Source organism: Myiozetetes cayanensis, unplaced genomic scaffold, assembly GCF_022539395.1.
Source record: "Myiozetetes cayanensis isolate MyiCay16 unplaced genomic scaffold, myiCay2020 scf5-8, whole genome shotgun sequence".
Classification (NCBI taxonomy): Eukaryota; Metazoa; Chordata; class Aves; order Passeriformes; family Tyrannidae; genus Myiozetetes; species Myiozetetes cayanensis.
In genome coordinates, this window is record NW_026087742.1 from 34795370 (window position 1) to 34818304 (window position 22935).

Genomic DNA, 22935 nt, shown 5'->3' on the forward strand with positions numbered 1-22935 from the left:
CCAAAACAACAGCAAAGTACTGATAATACAGCCTGAGAACTCCAAGGAACAGAGTGATAGCTGAAGCAATTTCCTTATGTTCTTCTGCTGCTGTAACTCTGATGCACTAGAGAGATGCAATCCCCTCTCTGATAACCCACAATACCAGCCTCCACCCCCACATGACAAATATTCAATAAAGTGCCTCCGTGTTCCACCCACATTTCCCTTCATGCCTGGGAGGGACTCTCTGTAACATCTGAAGAGCTATTTCATTATCTCCCTTCAAATTCCTTCTTAAGACTCCTCTTTCCTCTGATAGCTGAAAAAACAGGCTACTGATGTGCTCACTGTAGCTTAGTGATATTCTGGCTCAGTACTGTCTCACTGTTTCCCTGAATTTTGCTGTCTGACTGTATCCATCTGTTGTCTCCTGTTTCTCCAGTTTAAGTTGGTTTGCCTCTCTGCTGTGTGACTTTGTCTATCATGATGGCTTCCTGATGGTAGGGCTGCAGAAAGCAAAACTGACTACTGCAGTGCTCTAGAACAATTTGGAGTCCAAGGCTCAATTCACAGGTTTCAGTAAAAACCTAGCTACAACAAATTACAGGAGCTTATTTTGCAAAGAAACCACACTTACTGCAATCAGAGATTTTTAAATATTTTCTGAAGCAAGAATCAAGACAGCTACTTCATTTTTAAGTCAACATATAATACTTCATGTCATTATTTAAGCATCAATATATGAGTGTAGACTCTGACACTCTTTTTCCAGAGGGGTTGTGATTACTGACAGCATTTCAGTATCAAAAGCCTTTTACAGAAGAAGAACCACCACTGAACAAAGCACACCATCCTTGGTTCATAGGGATTTCCAAAACTACAATGGCTTTCAAGGTTTAAAGGTGTCACAAAATGTGACATCTGGCACGTGAGATCAGAGATTCCCATGTGTTCTCCTGACATTGTGAAGGATGATGTTTCCATTAAAGAAATCAGCAGCCCCTTAGACAAGTAAGACTGCAAAACCCAGTGGGTCCAATTAACTTTACATACTATTTTATGCAAGATTGAAAAGGGTTGTGATTCTAATTCAGGTTTCATTAGGCATCCTCTTCTGATTTTTTTAACTGCTCAAGTTTAATTTCTGATTGATCATTTACATTTTTCTCTTGAACTTCAAATATATTCCTACAATATATACAGAGATTGTAAAAGTTTCCTTTTCCTTTCTACAGAAGATGATTTCTTGATCAGTTAGTGAAGCATCCGATTATAACAACATAGATGGCTCCAAACTCTACAGAATCAACTAGCATCAGATTTTCTTCCCATAGAAACATGCCAAACCATTATTTTTAAAATCCTGTAAGAACCATTGGTTTTAGTACTTCTTAGTTCTATTTATTCCTCCCTGACTGGGCAAAACAAAACAAAATCACCTGTTCTTTAGCTTATTATACTCTCAAGGGCCCAGAGATGACTGAATAGGAAATTCCAGTTTTACAACATCTTTAGCAGGAGGAAATAGAGTTGAAGGCATGATGACAAGGGCAAGAAAGTGGAACAGCAGAGCAGGCACCTGTATTTTTATGGATAAAGCTCCTCCTGTAAACCCCTAATTGAGATACATGGTTTTCTGTGAGACATAGTACAGGTTAAAAAACAAGATTCCACAGGAGCAGCCTGGAACACTAGAGCAGCAAAAGTTGTACAACTACCTATTGGGAACTGGATTTGTAACAGAGGAGTAAAGAGGATAGTAGAGAACAAGAAAAGAACCTCCTAACTATGAACAAGACATTCAAAAAAAGCATGGAGACTGAACTACCACTGAAAACAGACTTGCACAGCTAACAGACAACCTTGTAAATGTCATTCTTCCTTGTTCATTACTCCTAGGGAAATCTGAAGGCAACTTCTCAGATCAATTTAATTTTCCTCAGAATTTAATAAAATTATCTAAACATTGCCTAGAGTATTTATGGAGAACAATATTTCTGATTACTCATTGCTGACTATCACAGGATGAAAGCAACAGTTTAGACTATTCACTTACTCCATTAAAAAGGTCTATAAAACCACTATGAGAACTACAATCAAGTATAATTACGTACTGAGGCAACTTTGTTCTCTTAAAAGTACATGTACTGTCTGTTCCATATTCTGGGGTCAATATTCTTAATTAATGTTATATTAATTCTTCTCCATGGCAGCCTTTTTTCGGTCATTTTTTATAAAATGTTTCCCAAATGTATTCATTTGATTAAAGATCACATAATTTAATTTTATTATAACAAGAAATCAAATTTTAGACTTTTTTCCTTACCAATTACAGTTTTTATTTTGTGAAGTGGCTTGCCTCTCTGTAAACTTTTGTCCTACCAATTCTGTCTCAGCTAATAAAGAAAAATAAAGAACATTTGTAATGACTGCACCACCTATTGCAACTAGCCTTTTGAAAATTTAGTTTGTTACATGATTAAGTGATAAAATGCTGTAGACCAGCAACCACAATTAGGTTGAATGTGTTGGCTTTATTTCTCCACAACTCATTCACTGATACAGTAGTTATCTGCCTGTCTCACTGCAAACTGAATTTCTGCTTTAGAGTAATCCACTTCTGTGTTTGATCTTTGCTCTCTTTCAATTTTTAGTTGTCTATACCATTCCCTTTGGTGTTCATCTCAGAGCTGCCATCTAACACACAGCATGGAAGTAGTGCCAATATTAGCCCTCTTCCTCACTTGGTAAATTATATCATTGGGACAGGATAACCAATGTCTCCACATCAATGGAAGTACCTGCAGCATCAGTATCTGTAGAAGCCTAGAAGACAAGAGGGGTAATGTGTATGTTTCAAACACCACTAGCTGGATAAATAGCTGTGGAGCCAAACAAGGACTGCTGGCAATAACAACCAAGTATTGTTGATAATAACGCACTGTGAGAAAGAACAGAATGTGACTGGAGAAGGGACCAGACAGAGGTAGGGCAGTACTTTTCTGGGACAAACGTCCTTGTTCTGTCTCCTGGCTCTGGAGAAAAACACAACACAATCAAGCTCCACTACACCTTTGGGCTGGGAAAAGTTGGCTTCTGCTGACAACTCCCAAGGATGATAAGTGCAGGATTTAAAATCCTAGCTAGGTATCTGCAGAAAAAATAAGAGAGGAGAGAAGCAGCTGACTGGAATGCTGGAAGACAGAGCTGGTAGCAGATCAATCTGAAGACAAGGCCAGGCATATCATGGTTCCCTCCAAAGTCAGCCTGCTCAGGCTCTTTGGACCAGATTAAGTAGAGATGAAGAATTCAAAATGAAGAGAATATGAAGAAAAAACAAAGAAGGACAAATCTCACAACAACTTCTGCTGTTGGAATGAAGTAGTTAATCCTGCAATAGAATGAGATTGTTAATATATAGTAAACCAAAGCACAAATATGGTACTTAAAATGTAATAAACTCCCAAGAAGAATTTGTCATGTCTCACTGCTGACTCAGTTTCTGTCTTAAGGCTTACACTGGGTAAGCAAAGCATCTTTGTCCTGTCACAAGCCCATCTTTTATCTGGAAAACACTCTTTTTAGGAAAATTTCTTTCACAGCTACACTTCCTTTAAGGAAAGATGTTCTCCACAAGCCTCACATCCTATACAGGCCAGTGAATGTGCCTATAGGAGTAAGTTTCCTTCAGGGCAGTTTCATGAAGCAAGTAATTACTGCTTTGGGTCTGTAGAGAATCTATGCTTGAATTTGGCTGCCAGAAAGCATAGAAAAGACATTCTCTCAATATTCCTCTGACAGTTAAAGAGAGAGGTCTGCAAGATAATGATAATGCAACTTCAGATGGCTTCCAGATGTTCACTGATGGTCAGACAAGCTCATTTTCTTAGGCAGATGGTCTCTTATCTGGAAAGGGATATAGAAAACTGGCAAGGCCAAAATGGGAAGAAAGAACACCTGCTGAACAGTAGAGTGAACCATACACAGTTGCAGTAAAATGGCAGACTAATGGTGAGATCACCAAACTTGGAGAAGGAATTTCTGAAGTCTACAGAAGCCTAAAGATGAGTCTGCATATAGATTCACTGACAGAAGCTTATCAAGCAACCAGAGAATATACTGCATTACATCGCAGATGAGCTCAATGCAGTCCTGACTATCCTGACCCTCTTCTTTGTTTTTCTCTGAACATTCTCCAACTTCCTATTTCAAGTTCTGTTTTTCAGAGTGAATGGCCCATTACTGTCTGCAGTGTTTCAGTTTCAGTCCCACCAAGGACCTGTATAATGATATTATTATTCATAGGTGGCAGTGTCCTTGTTACTACCACACAAAGATGCCTCTGTGCAGCCCTCTTGAGTTATTCAAAACAAAGAAATTTTTATCTCTTGAATTTTTAAAATCCTTCAAGCTCTTAACTTGCTGTGTGCTGTAAGACTACTCATATTAACAGATTTTTAGCATTTCTGTGAGTTATATATAAGAAGCTTAGAGAGGACAGGTGACCCCAAACAAATCAGATGAGTGACTTGCTCAGAGACAGAGAGTGGACTAGTGTTTAAGTACTTTAAATACACAATTCTTCTCCTAATCTTTCCCACCTCCGCTTTTCATGAACATCCTGAGGGCTACAACCCACCGGCTGAGAAACACTGCTGCAGGGCAAGGTGACTGTAAGGAACTGAAGAGAACAGAGGCTGTGCATCACAGCATCTGGCACAGAGTCAGGGTCTATGCCAAAGAAGCTTTTCCTGTAGGTTCAATACCAGTTCCTATTGACCAGGGCCTCTGAAGTTGCTCTGCATATTTACAGAGAAGCCCCACTGTGTGTGACTGGTCTTGCCATTCTACAAAACACAACAACTCATGATACATAAGATTTCTTGCACAAAATCAAGTGTCCTGCAGCTCCACACCAGTAAAACTGATCCTCATCATGTTTGTTGTCATTGTGAAATGCAGATCCCAGGACTCTACCTCAGGTCTAACCTAAAACGTCAGTTTTGATCAGTTAGAGAGGAGGACAAATCCAGACTTGTAATCCCATCTCCCTTATGCTGATCCACTGCCATTTCCAGAATGTCATTTACATCCTCAGCTATACTCTTTGTTTAGCACTAATCAGGTAACAACACATTCTCAGAACTCCCCTCCACAAGATAAGGGATACTTAGTTTAACTAGCTTAATGCTTAAGTTTACTCAAAGCTGCACCTCAAATACTGTGTCCAGTTCTGGACCCCTCACTTCAAAAAAGACATTGAGGTGCTGGAGTGTGTCCAGAGAAGGGCAACAGAGCTGGGGAAGGGTCTAGAGAGTAAGTCATATGAGGATTGGCTTAGGGAGCTGGAGTTTAGCCTGGAGAAAAGCAGGCACGGGGGGACCTTATCGCTCTCTACAGCTACCTGAAAGGAGGCTGTAGCTGGTGGGGCTCAGTCTCTTCTCACAGGCAACTAGTGACAGGATGGGAGGACATGGTTTCAAGCTGTGCCAGGGGAGGTTCAGGTTGGCCATCAAGAAGAATTGCTTCACTGAAAGGGTGGTTAAGTGTTGGAACTGACTACCCAGGGAGGCGGTAAAGTCACCATCTCTGGAAGTTTTCAAAAAATGACTGCATGTGGCACTTAGTGCTAAGGTTTAGTTTACATAGTGATGTTGGATCAAAGGTTGGACTCGATGATCTTTGGGGTCTTTTCCAGCATTAATGATTCTATGATTCTAATAGTTTCATAGTCTGATACGCACAGATAAAAGGTTGTTATAAAGTATTCTGCCACCCTATGTCACTGTTTCTTCTTCAGTGGTGATAATTTCTCTTTTGGTGAACAGTCTAACATTTCTGGCTATTCCAACTCATCATCCTTTTCTTCCATCCACCTCCTAAAATTTGCCAGATCATTCAGAAATTTCATTCCATCTGCTCTAACTATACTATCCTCCCTAGTAATTAAATCCAATACTTTAATTAATTTGGTGTTTACATCTCCCTCCTTATAATTCATTATTTGATATATTGAAAGAACACATCTCAAGACAAATTGCTGCCTATTTGATATCTCACTCCTTTAAAAACTCTCTGCTTAAGAACTATTTGCTGCTTGCCACCTGTCAGCACTGACTTTTCTTTTTTCTCTTTTTTTTTCTTTTTTATTTTAATAAACTGTGCTGTATTCTTATTTGGACAATACTTTGCTGAATTCCCTATGGAAACAAAATCTGATTCCAGAACAAAACAAGTGACAAAAGTGCCACTGAAGTACATGATATCAGGATTCCTGCAGAGTTCTGCAGGACTAAAAGGTGTATTATCAAGCAGATATCCACTATAATAATAATGGCCAGTCTTCGCGAGCGAAGATCCGGGGAAGGTCTTTCCACCTTCCAGCCTGCGCATTGGATTTTTTAGGTGAGACACAGTGTGCGCGGAACTGAGCCCACCCTTTAATCCTAAGGTTCATCTGCCGGGGCCAAGCGAGCTTGGACGGTGGCAGTGAGGTCCTCAGGACGTAGGTGGGTTGCCTTTAAGGGCTAACGAGCCCCACCTGCCCGGGAGTGGCCCTGACCGGGAATCGAACCCGGGACTCGGTGGTGATAGTGATATCCACTATACAAATGTATACATAGAGCAAGCCTGCTTTTTACTATTTATCCTGCTGTGGTACCTGTATTTGCAAGCAAATACACCACAAAAGGGTCACTACACAGCAGATAAAATCCCAGTGCTCTAGGTTCTGTGTATCTACTAAACCTCATTTTTTGAAGACTTCACTCTTTATCCATCAGCTGTGATCAGTGATTTAGAAGTTCTACACACCACTTACTTTCCTTCTGTTTAAGGGATCCCTTAACAGTTGTAATTTAAACAAATTGTACAGTAAAAATTGGACAGAGAAGTACCTTCTGGTTGTTCCTTTCTGAGATTCTGAAAACTGTGTTAATGTTTTTCCTAATGGTTGCATTCATCAACCATTTGCTAAACCACCACCAAATGTTTCTAGCATTGTTACTGCTATATCTATTGTGAAAGCACCCAATGATCCCTAATCAAAAGGAACTTTCCCCCTTGGAGTAGGAACTTTACAAAGAGCACAAAGAGAGAGGAGGAATGCAGCTGCTTGGGTGCTGTGCTGGGATCCAACCCATTCTCTGCCATACCTTTCTTAGGAGAACTTGGGTAAGTCTTTTTGATACTGTGTGACACTATCTACTGGTTAGGCAAAAATAGTTGTATTTCTCAAACAGAGAGGAGCATTGCAACAATGATTCCATTAAAAGTTTGAGAGGCCCATAAATATTCCTATAATGGTGGTCACAAACCCTATCAATATATGGATCACAATCCTTAATGAGCAAGTAAAAGGAAAGGAATACAACATTCCACAAAGGAGTATTCCTAGAGATTTGTTGTTTTATGGTTTCCATCTGTCCAACTGATGGCTTTTATCTGACAGTTTAAAAAAGGGTAAGCAATAGCTTCATATCTCATTGGAGAAGCCTTGCCAAGACAAACAAATTAAAGAAAGGGTAAAGTTGACTGTGGACAAAGCCACCATCCTTATTATTTCCTTGTTACTTTTATTTCATCAGCTTTGTTAACCTTAGATGACAGTGTTCAAATACATGAGTGCACAGGGGCTTTTTTTAACACTAGTGACCCAATAATAATAAAACCATAAATGCAAAAAGAAGTACTTTTGATATATATTTTTCTGAGAAAAAGTTTTAACGGTGCAATGTCTCTTGAACTTTCATCCTCCAAGGGACCTTCAGTACAGAGATAAACAGACCCCAGACTCAGCAGAATCAAGACACCCTTCTTATTTTTCTAATAGATGCTAAATATTTCAGTCATGAGTCTTCTCCTTGGACATCACAAGAATAGAACAAGGGAATGAGCCAAATTTAACTGGCTCATAATTGCCAAAACATTTGTACATGGTGCAGATGCTATTCACTGGTGCCAGAATCTGAGTGCAGGGTGAAATAAATAACAAAAAAGTTAATTCAGTGAGGGGGGTGCATCTGACTACAAACAGCTTGCATAGCCAATATAGAGATAAATAGATTTCTTAAGCTCCAGTGGTGCTCTTTAGGGCTGCTTGCAGCCAACCTGCTCTATTTTGCTATCAAATGACTTGAGAGGGACAGATCAAATTTTGCTAACCACTGTTTGCACTGACTTTTTAAAGTGGATTCCTTAATTGTAGTGCAAATATGCACCAGAAAAAAAAAAAAGTTAACCATCAGCCACTACACAAGCAGTTTACTGTCATCTAACGACATGCAGGCAAAAATGTGTATACACATGTGATATACATGCATACAATGTAGTGATGTATATATGTCACTACATATACGTGTATACATGCATACAATGTGCTACACATCCAGAAATGCTTTCAGACAGCAAAGCACTGCTACAGATGGAGCACTGAAAGCTAGAAAAGTTCCCCATCTCAGCTTGGGCTGACTCTGGAAAGAGGGAAGCAGGGGCTGAGCTCCAGGGGACAGCCCTTCTGCTGAACTTAGAGCTTTGAATTAGATGTTCAGGTGCTAATGGAACCATCGGTGGAAGAAGATTTGGAGATGCTGAACTCAGCCTGTTTTCTCCTGAGGACACAGCAATTCACAAATAAATTCACAAGACATTCCTTAAACTCTTCTCCCCAACACAAGACAGAAGGAGCTCAGGTTGTCCATCAATACTAACATCACTTGCATGTCACAGAAGAGCAGTGCCCAGAGCCTCTCATTACACCCAGAGCTCTATGTCACTGAACAAGCTCATTAGATTTTGCTCTGCTGGTACCATAAAGTAAACCTGTTCTTTTGAGTTAAGGTATTTTTCTCCACGTAATGTGCGGACTGTGCACAAACCAGAAAGTTACATCTGCCCTCCCTCCCTCTCTTCCTTTCCTTCCTTCCTTCCTTCCTCCCTCCCTCCCTCCATCCATTCAGACCACATATCACTGTTCCCTTCCAAGCCATTCAGAAAATAAATATTTTAGATTTTTTTTTTAATTTTTACTTCAGTTCAGCAGCAAATTTTACAGATGTGAGCTGAAGCAAAATTTCATGCTGTTTCCTTGAAACAAAACAGGGCTAATGGAGAGGCTGGCATGTAACAATTGTCCTTCACAGAATGTCTGTTTTTTCTGGAGATAAAGTGGCACAGTATTTCACTTGGGCACAACTGAAATATGTAACCAATGACTTTGACAATCTTCAGATCAGCTATGATCCTTCAGACCAGCAGTCCCTGCCCTTCCCACTCAGAAAAACTGGCACGGACACTGAATTGCCCACTGCAGCACCCTAATAAATAGACTTTGGTACTTTTTAGTCTTTCTTTCAACTTATTCTAAAAAATTGCAGAAAGCCTGAGTTTGGTTCACAACTCCAGATTTTACCTTACACCAGCTGGAATGAAGTGCCACTTTCCTAGATTTGAGCAAAGTGAGTGGTATCTCTCCACCTTTAAATTCTCAGATTCACAGATAGAGTGATGAGCTGAAATCCTAAAGATGCTTCCCTTGAAAACTGCACTGCAGGAGATGCTCTCAGTGTATTACCAAGCAGCAGAAAGTCTCATTTTCACAGTGCCCAAAATAGCCAGGACATCAGATTTACTTTCCCTTCACAAGACATTACATCTACATGATTTGCCTTATCCAAGTTGAAGCACAAGAAAATGCATGACAAAGTTCTACCACCATTTCTTTGGCCTTGGTCTGGTAAAACAATACCATGTGATGGAGAAATTGTGAACAACTACTTCCATTGATGTATTTTGCCCAACAAGGTAAGAAGTATGGCACAAAAAATAAAGTACAAATAGTATTCCAAGTCTTTCGAGAAGGGATGCAATACCATCGTTTTAGACAAAAGACTGGAAATAAATGCTCACATTTCAAATATAGCTTAGGAAACTTCAGCTATCCATGAAAAAAAAAAATCTACTGTAAGACCTTCAGAATTGGTTCAATATAATAAAGATGTTTAATCTGTTATGGTGATTTGTCTAACAGGAAGAAATTAAACCTTAAGAACATTAGAAATCACCAACAGTAATGTACCTAAAAATTCTACTTTAATCTTAAAGGCATAGTATAAAGTGAAGAGAAATACAAAGCCTTAATATCCTTAGGTAACATTGTGATGCACCATGCAGAGGGAAACAAGACCCCAGTCCTTGGAAACTCTCAGGCATTCGGCTTTCACTAAACATTTATGAGTACTTCATGAAACCAGAGAGGATACAGAGAATATTTGCACTGAAGATGGTAACTGCATAGGTTGTAGTATAGGTTATAATTTCCATACTAGTCAAGTGGATTTGGGGCAGGAGGACTGATCCTGCTCCCATGTGGGTTTTTGGAGTATGCAGCAATTTTGCCTTATACAAGCTCCCAGAGGAATGCGGAAGCTTTAAATGCTTGGGTTTAAATGAGAGTTTGATTCTAAATAACTTTCAACTGTACACAAATTTAATTTAAACCTTGTATTATAAAGATACCTTGGCAGCAATGGATAATTAAGTCATAAAGCAAAGTGTTACATGAAAGTTATTAGGCAAATGATTTTCATATATTTTCTTTCTGGTTGGTACCTACAAGACATCTTCTTTCACTGCTTTAACGGAAGAAAAAATGTCACTACATTCATGATACCAAAGAAACCCATGACTAATAGGCTCACTTGACACATGTAATGCCTCACTTTAGGTGCAGATGCCTAGACTGCTAATTTTCTGACAAATCTGTAGCTCACAAAATACTTCTCTTAAAAAACAACAACCAGGAACTCTAAATATCATCCAATTTATCTTCACCATCAAACAAACCAGTACATATCTTCTATTCAAACAGCTTTTGTGTTCAGACTTATCTACTTTAGTCTCCAATTCCGCTCATGAGCAGCCTCAGCCAGCTGATTAGGCAACACTCAGAAAGGATTTGACAGCTAATATCACGGGCTGTTGCATTTCTGCAGCTGCTAACAATGTTTTCCAGCTGCTAGCTGTCTGGCCATTCAAAAGCACTTGTGATTCTTGCAAACCACTTGACAAGGTCACAGAAGAAGTTTCCTTGGGGCTATGCTTGGCCCACTGGGCACTATCTCCCAGCAGCCAACTCCCATCCTCATGATTGAGGATAATTAACATCTACAGTAACATAGTATAGGATGAGATGGTTTTTCTACCACTGCCAATTTTTAAGACTTGCTAGTTCTGAGCTAAGCTCTAGCCGAGCTGCTAGGACAACTTCCTCCATGAAATGGGGTGGATATAAGTGTTTATTTGGGGATGCCCAATTCAGGGTGGTCCAGCTGGCATCCCACAGCCCAGCTCTCCTATCCAGTTCTCTGAAGAGACAGGGAAAGCTGCTAGATCAACATGGGCCTGTTGCTGCCCCTGATTATCACCAAGAGTTTAAAGGCCAACATGTTTCATGAAAAAGAAATGTGAAGTGTCTCCCTTACATATATATTAAAAAGCCTGGTACTCAGAATTGAACCACTCCACTGGTGCCACACAGCAAAAGGTTGCTAAAACTGAAATGTAGGCTCATGTCCTGAAGAGAACAAATGATCTTTGCCCATTTTATGTAAAACTCGAATATCCTAACAGTCTCTTTGGCTTGAAGGTTTGTGCTCCCCTCTGCTCTGTGGTATTAAACAGCATGAAGACAGACTTGAGGTACAGATGAGATGCTTATCTAACAGTTTACCTGCTTCTTCAAACTTTGGGGAAGGGCCAGAACAGCAATGAATGTTGACAAATTTCTACCAGTGTTAAAGATCAGGAAATACATTTATGGCTTATATGTCACATGAAACATAAGGGATGACATGGTAGGCAGCTTTTTTCTCCTTCCAGTTTCTTTCATATGTTTAGGTCCATTTTGCCCTTTATTATAGCTGGAATCTTTCTTTTCTCCATTTTCCACCAAGACTCACTAACAAAGCACCAGCCAAAGATGCTGCCTCCTTTAACAGTTTCTATGAAAGCAAACAGCCTCCAGAGTCCCTCACTGAAAGCATGGGGCCAAAAATAAAATTGCTAATGTGCACATAGGCATATAGGAGTGAATGAATGATGCTGCTCCGTTTTATCCATAGAGTTCATATGGAACCACAGAATCAGAGAATGATCGGAGTTGGAAGGGACCTGTGGAGGTCACCTAGTGCAACCCCCTCCCCCTGCTCAAGCAGGTCCACCTAAAGTAGGTTGCACAGGATTGTGCCCAGGAGGAAATCACTCCTGCCAACAACCAAAACTCTTTAGCACTTGTTTTTCTTTTTTTCCAGAGCCTGGTGATTGGATTTCTGTAATATGGTAATTATGAAACTACTTTTTATTGTTAAAGTTAATATAAGCCATTATTTTTAAAACTAGATAAAACTGGATGCAAAGCCAGAAGGGATCATTGCAACTCTCTCCTACACAATGAAACAAAGAACTTCACTAATAATTTCTGCCTCAAACTACTATAACTTCTGTTTGAGATGTTTAAAAAAAACAACCCTCGAGACATCTAGTGGTCAATAACTCCCCACAGTCTCACACTGCTGCTCAGTAATAGGCAGGTATATATCAATTAAATCAACAGGCTTTATCAAGAGCCATGCACATACTCCCAAATAGCCCAAGGAAAACCAGCTCTAATATTTTGTCTTATCCCATTCACTTTGAACAAAGTAATGATTTCATCTCCAAAATATTTTGAAAGGTTTAGGCATCTTTTATTCTCATTCAGCCCTTTCCCATTCTCAGTTGGGATTATTGCAATGTTTTTCATAAAAAAGCTCATGACTGCTAATGAACCACAACTATGCTATGATAAACAGATAAATTAAAGCAGCATTTTAGAATGCTTGGTACTTAAAAGACAATATCTATGCACATGGAACTTCAATTTTCCATGTATGTTGCTGCACAAATCTCTTACAGGTTTTTTTTTTATTCATCTTTCTACTTAGAAAGATTTGTACTTGTGCCTTGGATTTCAGGTCTGAGCCCTGTTGAAGATAGCAGTGAAATTCCCTTAGACTTTAAGGGGGTTGGTTCACTCTCTGCTGTTGTTATGAGAACCTGAGGCTTTTGGAAACAGAACAAAAGTGTCTTTATTTTGCAAGTTACTGGAGCATTGTACTCATATTCTAAACAAATATAGCCTCTGTCTTGAGGAATTTATGACCCACATTTTAGTTTAACATTTAGTCCTAAAAATTTTAAAGGTCCTGTTTGAGATTATCTGGATCTGTCCACATGACTCTTTGTAGGATCTGAGCTTGAAGATGTAAAGCACAGTATATATATTGTCCTCTTTCTTCCCATTTTCATTATGGTTTCAACAAAATTTAAATCCAATAGTTGAATTTTTACTCCTATAACATGATTGCTGTTTTTAATGAACAGCTACCAGTCTTTACCCCATTGCTAGTATTGTTCTTCCCATTTGGTAAAAACCCCAAGGGACAGGAAAATGATCTTTACTTAGACTGAGTGTTTCATTGTCATAGAGGTCAACCTTGCACTCGTCTGCAAACACTACAGGATAACCTGATATCACTGCAAGTCACATAAAAAAAAAAAAAAAAAGGAAAAAGAAAAAAGAACAAAGAATAAGAAACAAAATCCCAAACCATTAAAATGTCCTATAAATATTCTTCTCCCTAAACAGCTTGAGTTTCTTTTAATGGTCATTATAGATTCCTTAAACATGTATGTCTTTTTCAATCAAGTCATCAAAATTCTCTGAGACTCAGGTTTCTGAGGAGTCAGGCTGATGATAGTTTGCCTCTAGCCTGCAATTTGAAATAAAACTTGGAGCATTTAAAACCCAGTAATTTTCATGCTTACCATACAATGCTTCACAAAGCATTTAAAGTGTTTGTGTGGGTATTTCTGAAAAGCTCCTTCACTTCGAATTTTCCCACCTGATTTCAGCAATATGGGCAGGCCATGTGTTTTTGCAGTCGAAAACAGGATAAATGTTATTTTATACAGGAGAACCAAGTGCACACAACTGAAAGGACTGTGGAAGACCTGATTTCTATTTCTGGTCTCATCCCCAGGAGAATTGCTCCTGGGTGATGCTGGTAACTCACATCAGAGTCCCATACCTCAGTTTCTCCTCTGTAAGAAGAGAACACCTTTTGTAAAGAACTTCACAGAAAGCCTTTTATAGAAAATCACTCTGTGATTTTTCCACCCATTTTTCAAATTAAAAATCTCTTTGCCTTTACAATGAAAACTGAGCTATGAACACATAGGTCATGATTTTCCCCCTTGTTGAACAGCAAGGAAGATGTTGCCTTTGTTTCTAACACAAACTGAACTGGGTTTCTAGGCCATGATCCTGTTAGCTGCTCTCATGCGTGCTTCAAGAGAATCTCAATGGATGCACTGACTGAGCATTATCAGTTCTGGAAGCCACAACTCACAATTTTCTTTAGTTAGATACAAATTATTTTCCTCTAAAAAGAAAAATGTTCTCAAGACAGTTACAAATAAGATACAAGTTTCATTCCTGGGGTATTATTTATGAAATATTATCAGTTTCTTGGCTCAAATTTCAAGCTGTAGGAAATTGGCACAGATCCATTACAGATCCATTATCATTAAAATGAGCAGCAATTGGGAACCAGAAGGCACAATGGTTTAGGGCACTAACTTTCTGCCGCCTATTTGTCTAGCCTGCTCCATGATGAGAATTGAATAACACCATTTGGCTTTGTTTGAGACGAAATTTTCAGCAGCTTTTCAAAGATCACCTTCAAAAATATGTATTTGAGGAGACATATATCTATATAAAAATAAAGTTCCTCCATTTTCTGGGATTTCTGTGACATAAAAATGACCAGCATTTTTGTGCATACACAAAGCTACCTTAAATTACCATGAATATATGCCGAAGAATGGTTTGAAATTTTATGACTGATGGAAAGCAAATGTATTTGGAATATCCTTTCATTATACCTGCTCGGTTCTAAGTTCATTTTTTTCTCCTAAGTTCAAGACTTTTCCATGCTATTTAAATAATATTTACTTTTTATAATAAAGTTAAATTTATTAATTTAGATTGTCTCCCTATTTGACTACAAACAAGTGATATTATTTCTCTATGTGCACATTTTGGAAACAATTACCAAAATACTTCCTTATTTTCTGCTCAGTTTTTTCTTGTTTGGTTGGTTGGGTTTGGGTGGGGGTTTTTTGGTGAATTTTTTTGTTTGGTTTTGTTTTGGTTTTGAGGGGTTTGTTTGTTTTTGAATTGTTTTAGTTTGTTTGTTTGTTTTTTTTAACAAAGGGGAAAACTTTGGGGAAGGTTTTAAAATTTTTAGAGACCTTTTTAGTAAGTCTTACCCTGGAAAAATTTTTTTTTCTTTTTTTTCAAGACAAGGGCAGGTTCTTTAAGTGATCTCCAACCTCTTGTATGGAGGTGTCACTTCAGATGGTACAGGACTTTCTTGTTCATCAGAAAATGATACAGTGAGATAGCAAGGACTGGAAACTGAAGTTAAACAAATGTATGTTATACATAGGTGAAATAACTGACAACTGAAACATGCTGATCTAAAGGCTTGTGAATTTCCCATTTTTTAACACGTCAATAAAAAAAACTGGATGACTTTCTAAATTCCTTGAGAATTTAGGGTTGAACGAGAAACTTGATGCAGGGATTACTGGGTGATGCTCTATGGCTTACGTTAAGAAGGGACTCAAATTAAATGGAACATAACAGCTCCTTCTGATCTTAAGATTTGTGAATCATCCAAAAACTTTTCTACCAAATGAACAGAAGAGAAGAATGAAGACTGCAAATATTTCTGAAGAGGGGAGAAAAAAAGAAGCAAATAATCCCTCTAAAAAACCCATATATGTATGAGAGGATTTCAGCAATGACTTGAAAATATAAAGTACTGCTGAACTGTCAAATCACTTGTAGACAGAGAAAACTGCTTACTACCTATAACGCCAGTAGCATTTTTGGCACATTCCCTCCAGTGCTGTTCTGTGCAGTGTAAGCCTCTCTTCTGCCTTTTTCACCCACCAACCTAATTTCTCACTCTCACACTTCTTTTATCACTTCCTGTATCATTCTGTTCTCTTGGGTTTGTTTTTTTTTCTTTTGACATTATCAGGCCAGCTATAAGAAAAAGGTCTCACTGATGCTTCAAGGCAATTGTGCATCCTTCCCTTGTGCACACAGCACAGGCAGTCAGGAGCAGACTGGAGTCAGCAGGAAAAGACCAAAGATCCTGATGGGACAGAGCAACCTAAGCCCCTGCTACTAGCACCAACCACCCTTCACATGCTGGACCCCACAGCCAAATTAATGAGCATAGTGTCTTCTTCAAGAAGAATCCTGTGTAGCCTTTGCTGCACCTCTGCAGTTCTTGCATTTTACGAGTGAAAACCATGCAAAAAAATTTTGGAATGTCATCATTAAACTGGGCAATCAAGAAAAGTATGAGCTTGATACCAGCATGAGAAAAGCTCCTGAAGAATTGTGCTAAATGTGAAATTCTGAAAAGTTTTTTATGAGATACAGAAGCCTGAATGCTCATTGTCAAACTATGGAGTTGGGATAAGATTAATTAAAAAAAGTTTAGTTTGCTGACAGAACCTGACTGCTGGTGTAATTCATCTCAATGACTTCAGCACACTTGTGGAGTGAGGGAGAGAAGGAACAGGATGCAAGTATGTCTGTAATTTAGTTTGCATGCAGAAGGTCTTCCCAGGCAGTTATGCTTAGAAGCAGCTATGCACCCCAACCCACTTGGTTGCCCACAGCTGCAGGTTTATTCTTAGTTTCAGGAATGTGAATCCTCACAGACATGGTAATGGCTTCATGTCAGCTAGGAGACAGGTTTTCTCCTCAAAATATTTCTCTCTCTGGGTGGATGAGGGGGGAGTTTAGTGACATCTAATTTCTGAACCACATCAGTCACTTGAGGTATCAAAAAGACTTGCCTGGATTACACTGGTCTTGCTAGTTCTGTAACCTGTACCTACATGCAGCGCAGCCTGTTTCATTAAGAAATCCTATGGTAGGCATGACTGAAACATAAGACACAGCCAAGCTCCATCTGCTCTGCAGCCTTGAGAAGAAAAGGGAGAGGATGCACAGTGCAGGTTGGCCTGTCTGGATGGGTGCTGTACCCATGTGTGGGCAAAAAACTGTATCTCAGCCCACAGGCCACAGTGAGAACTGATGCTCATGATGCCATGTTACTTGTGGACACACAGAAATTAAGAAAGTCAAGGCGATGTGCCATGAGGCCTTACAAACTTAATCTTTGTAAGTGCAGGCCTCTCTATGTCTCCTCTACTTGCCATAGTAGATATTTGCTCCTTGGCTAAGCCAAGACCAGCAGAATAAACTCAGGTAAACGCAAGGACTGCAAAAGGATCCTGCATTTCTCCATCAACCAGGAGGGAAAAGCAGGTTTCTTTGACACATTTATCCAAGAATATCCAGAATGATGTCCATGCATATTCTACAAAACTTCTTCCAGAAATTCCAATGCACAGACATCTTCTCTGAGAACAAACATTCACTCAGAATTATCCTGCTGTTCCCTGGGAAAGAGTTCAGGCCTTAATATAATAAATGTACAAGAACATAATTCAGATAAGAACATCAAGGTTTCTATTTCTTTCAAAAGTTGATGGATTAGAGTTTGCTCATTTAGTCTTTAATATTTATTGCGGTGATTCTGAATATCCTGACTGGTACTGAACATTCTCCTATCCAATCTCTTTCTTTTGGGCATATGTCCTTAATACATGAAAACTTTTGTCCTTTCTACCTACTAAGCCCTGCTTTGTCAAGCCATTCAGGTAAGTCATTACTAAAAATTGTCTTCTATTCTTAACCTTCTATGTTCACAACATTTCCCTAATCATTACAAACTACAGCCCGTGCCCCTTGACAATATCTCATTAAAACAACCTTACTGCTCAGGATTTTATGTAGCCACTGATCAGCTGAAGTCAATGAAGGGACACTGATTTATGAGATGGTTCTTCCCTACCTTCATTTCTGTTAAGTAACCTTTCAATGAGAAAGAGCATAGGGAAGGGTAAAAACTTACATGGGAATAAGACAAAATATATTATGAAGATGAGCAGGTTTTCTACCTTGCTGAACACAAGTACTTCACTTGAAAAATTTGGGCACATCAATAGTCTTCAACCTGTTTCTAAAAGAACTATAATATATAATGAATTTCTATAACAAGCAAGCAAATTTTCACCAGTTAATGATACTATAAACAAAAATCTATTGCTTTTAAGAACAAACATAAACTTTTCTTTCAGTTAGGTACCAAAATTGGGCTAACTCTGTACAATTGCAGAATCAGTCAATTATGCCATGTGGATGAAAACATGTATCCTTTTGTGATGCAAAGCTACTGTAACTTCAAACAGCTATAGAGCTCTGTACAAGCTGTATTTGCTGTACAGTCTTCAAAGAGCTGAAGCACCCTTTAAGCAAAAGACAGCAGATACTCATTCACACATGAATCTGACAATGTGTAATGCTGTTAGTAGACTGTACTTGCCAAAAATGCTAGCAATAAATTTAATGTAATGAAATGGAAAGTCAGAATGTCAGAAATTATTTATGTAGAAATAAGTCTGTTCTTTGAGGAAGGACAATGAACTGGGTTCTCAGACTTGTCTGACAGTGTCCATATAAAAAATGAAATCATCTAAGCCAAGCAAAGCATTCTACTGCTAGGGTTCCAGAGGATGAGAAGAAAAGTAATAATTCATGGAAGTCCTAGTGCAACAAGTAGACCAGTCCATTCACACAAGGTGCCTCCCACTGTTTCATATATTGTACTGCCACAGTATTCCAGTAAAATAGTGACAACAGATAACACTAACATAAATTTAGGGGGATAAAATCCTGTCTCCACTGAAATCAAAGCAAAATTTCACCATTTTCAGAATCGGGATTTCATCCTTGAGTGCTTTTATTTTCAAGTATTCACAGCGAAGAAGTGACTGGAGAGGTGTCTGGCTTTCAGTACTCAGCCCCTCTAATTGTTGCCTGCTCTTAAAAAAAATTGTATTATCAGATTTTGAGAGACATATTTAGCACTTAGCTCCACTGGCTTCTTATCTATTTCAGGAACATCCAAACAATGATAACTAAAATAAATAACTTTGCTTGTTTCCATCATCGTTGGGGGATGGACACCATACATTTTTTCCTTCCTTCTCCTCCCTCTGTCCATCCTGCACTAGCCTTCTTTCATTGCTGACTCTGATCATGGTTAATGTGAGGACTATTTCTTTTTCTTTCCCCTTCACTGCCTCTTTTCAAGATTTAGCTGAAAGTGACTGCTTCTTCTAGCCAACATAACAAGGAGCTTTTATTTCTTTGTTCAGGTATGTCACTTGGAAAAAGAAGAGGTATTTTCCAGGATACTCAATACATTCAAGATCTCCTAAACACAACACTAGTCTTGATTTGCCTATATCCATAAAAGGATATAGGCAAACATATATCCCTAAAAAACAGTTGAAAAAAATGTTTTCTAGTGTTTGCAGCCTTTCAGAGGAAAGCCTGTTAAAATAAAAGGGAATCTGTTACCACAAATGATGGAATCCCACAAGACAAGAGAGGGGATTAGCCTAACAGAACACCTGCCTATGTCAACAGTGAAACAAAGCTCCATCATACACTGATCCAGGCAACTCAACATCTGTGCTCTGCCATCACCACCTCCCCACTGACAGCCGGTCATGCTTACAAAGCATGTCTGCCTCTCCCCAACACCACTCAAAAGACTGTAAAGATAGTGCAAGTGTGGCTCCCTGACAGCTCAGTCTAAGGACCTCACATCAAAAGCATGTGCAGCACTATAAATGTTTTGCTCTCCTTCACAGCAAAGAGATAAAGGTTTTATTTCTCCCAAGAAGACAGTCTTACTTACTTGGGATAGCGTCTCTGCTGAAAGATGGGCAGAATCTCTGTATCTTGATTTGAATGCAGAAGCAGTAAATCCCGAAATCTTTCTGTCAGGACAAAGAAAAAAAAAGGAAAAGAAAAGAAAAAAACAAACCCAGACTGTGACTCTGCACTGTAAGTTCAGGCCACAAGTAAGCAAGCAGTAATATAAGTGAATTCTCTTCTCCAGTAATATTTAGCAGAGGACAAAACTTAGTGTACAGGGACTAAAGATCACCTGTAAAACATTTTAATATTTTAAAATGTAATTTTTTTCATCAAATATTGAATTTTAGTAGTGCTTATAAGTTTCTGAGGTCTGCATAGAGGTCTTTGGGGCATCATACTCAGACAGCCATGAACAGTCCCTCTGCCTTGAAGAGCTTAGTCTAACCAGAAAGGAGGAGGCACTAAGAATTCACCAGCCACTGAAGGATCACAGTAGTTTAAACCAGCAAAGATTAATTAATTAATCTAAATTAAACTGCAGTGCAAATCCTTCAGTAACCAATTCACAGGTATTTTCAAGGATTGTTGGAAGACTGGAAAACTGCACGATAGGATAGCTTTTGTAACTTAGCTTCACTGAGCACCAAATGAAGGGGTGGTTGTGGTTTGTGTAGCTGTCTTTGATGCCTTTCTTTCTCTAGAGGTGGTTAGACACAATATGTCAAATGGGATCTATAGAAGCTTCTATTGGTACTGACTTCTCAGTTCCTGGAAGATGGAAGCCTCCTCAAAATTCACTTGATACCCAGATTCAGGGATAGAATTTCCCACACAGATCAGATCCCTATGGCACACTGGTAGCTCTCCATAGCATGAGATGTGCTCTGTTTGCTTCTTTCCTTCCGTCACCTGCAACTTTTAATCAGTCCTACAGTGGCACAGAATTGAGGACATAAGTGATATCCCTCTTATCTCCTACTCTTCCTGCAATACCTAAAAACTGTGGATTTAAGTCTTCAGCAACAGGTGTTACCCTTCATTTCCTAAACTGTAGTTTGCAACCTGTGTTGTGTGTAGCAGCGGTACCATGGATTTCTCTAAACTAACTCTCTTCCATGGCAGTTCTTCATTTTGGGAACTGAACCTGAGATTAAATGTACTCCTCCTCCTCTTAGATCCCCATGTATCTCAAAATATCCTCTAACATCTAATATATGGATTAGGAAATCAAGGGGCAGAAAAGCATTTAGTTTTATACAGTGCTATATCATCATAACTAAACTCCATTAATTTGGAATAATTCTGCTGTGTAGTCTCTAAAATGGAAAAATCCCCACCTAAACCCACACTTCATAAGGTTCCAATACCTTGAAGAAAGCAAAATAAATTCAGAAGGAATTTATTGTTAAGGACTCAGTTCTAAAGGTCAATTGTCTCACATCTCTAGTCTTTCACTAGATGGCTAAGGCATATTGCACACATCTTGGACAGGATACCAGGATCTACCAGCAAAGAAACAAGGGCTTATCTTTGTTCCTTTATTTCTATACCTCTTCAGATTTCAACTTCCTACCTCCAAAATTCTTACCCTTTCCTCAAAATGTAACTTAGCTTTCCTACACCTAACTAGGACAGGGAGTGGATGTGGCCAACAAAAAAAAATTCAATGCTGTAAAGATGAAAGTGAAATCCAATGAGTACCTGTCACGGAACAGCCTGCTCACTGTCTTGAAAAAAAGTTTGCCATTAAAGCTACCTGCCTAAACATGGTACACTATCATCTTGAAAGACACTGGACAGGAACTGAAAGACTTAAGAAAACTTTCACTGATGCAAAATATCCCACTGCATGTCTTCAGAGCTAGCACATTAACTTCCACATCTACCTCAGGAATCTCCCAATGTAACTCAAGGTACTGGTGCATTTCCATGAATCCTTTATAAAAGCCTTCATATAAACAACAGCCCTTATGTGTACATGGTGAATGTGTGTGCCTGAATGAGGAAGTTTATAATGGCAAACACCAAATGACAGCACTTCTTTCCATAACTTGAAGATTCTGACCTCCAGAATCAGATCAGTGATTCAGTGAGACAATGATTAGGGATATACCTTTGTGGTGGCACAACTGGTTTATTTTTGAGGGTCTGTGCTGAGGTGTGACAGCAATGAAAAACATGGGAAGACATGCTCTTATTCAGTTCAGTGCTGCACAACACCACGTTACAGGTAGGTGTGCAAAGCTGATTTGTCAGACCTTGTAAAAGGCCTGTAACTCTGGGAGAGACAAAACATCTCAGTGGCTGTGCAGGTATGTCCTGCTCCATTGTTCTGTCTGAGATGGATATCACCTAGGCAAAGAGCCACATTCCATCTCTATCCGCTACTCTGTGTCTTTTTCTTGTGCTGCTGCCCTTTCCCATTGATCAAGGCCACCTGGCTGCACTCCAGGATTCAACTCAACAAGCTGCGATCTTGAAAATATTTTGAATAGTAATGTGACAGGGCAGGCCAGTACTGGAGCAAAAGCAGCCAAGTTATGGCATCTGAAATTGGCCTAAACAGTTTTCCTACTGGATCTTGTTTTAGTTAAAGTCAACTTTTTTTTTTCCCCATGTTATGGCAAATTTCCCAGGCCGATTTATTTTCTTTTCACCATATGACTTTACTCATTTTTCCATGTGGCGTGGCTTAAGCTCAGCCAGCGACTAAGCCCCACACAGCTGCTCACTCACTCCCCTCACAGTGGGATGAGGGAGAGAATCAGATGAGTAAAAGAAAGAAAACTCGTGGGTTGAGATAAAGACTGTTTATTAGGACAGACAAGTAAAGAAATAATAATCATGGTGGTAAGGATAATAATAATAATAGGAGTAAAATAATTAGAAGATACAAAACAAGTGATGCACAATACAATTGCTCACACTTGCCAACCAATGCCCAGCCAGTTCCTGAGCAGTGGCCCCTGGCCAGCCTTCCTCACAGTTTATAGACAGAACGTGATGCCATATGGTATAGAATATCCCTATGG

General features: G+C 39.1%; 1 protein-coding gene across 1 annotated transcript in view; it reads right to left on the reverse strand.

The window, feature by feature from the left end:
- The window catches only part of NOX4 (NADPH oxidase 4), a 100061-nt gene that overhangs the window by 15767 nt on the left and 61359 nt on the right, over positions 1 to 22935 (reverse strand). The window contains exon 13 of the mRNA XM_050332344.1: positions 19941 to 20022. Coding sequence (XP_050188301.1) covers positions 19941 to 20022 — 82 coding nt within the window. The remainder of the gene's footprint in view (positions 1 to 19940; positions 20023 to 22935) is intronic.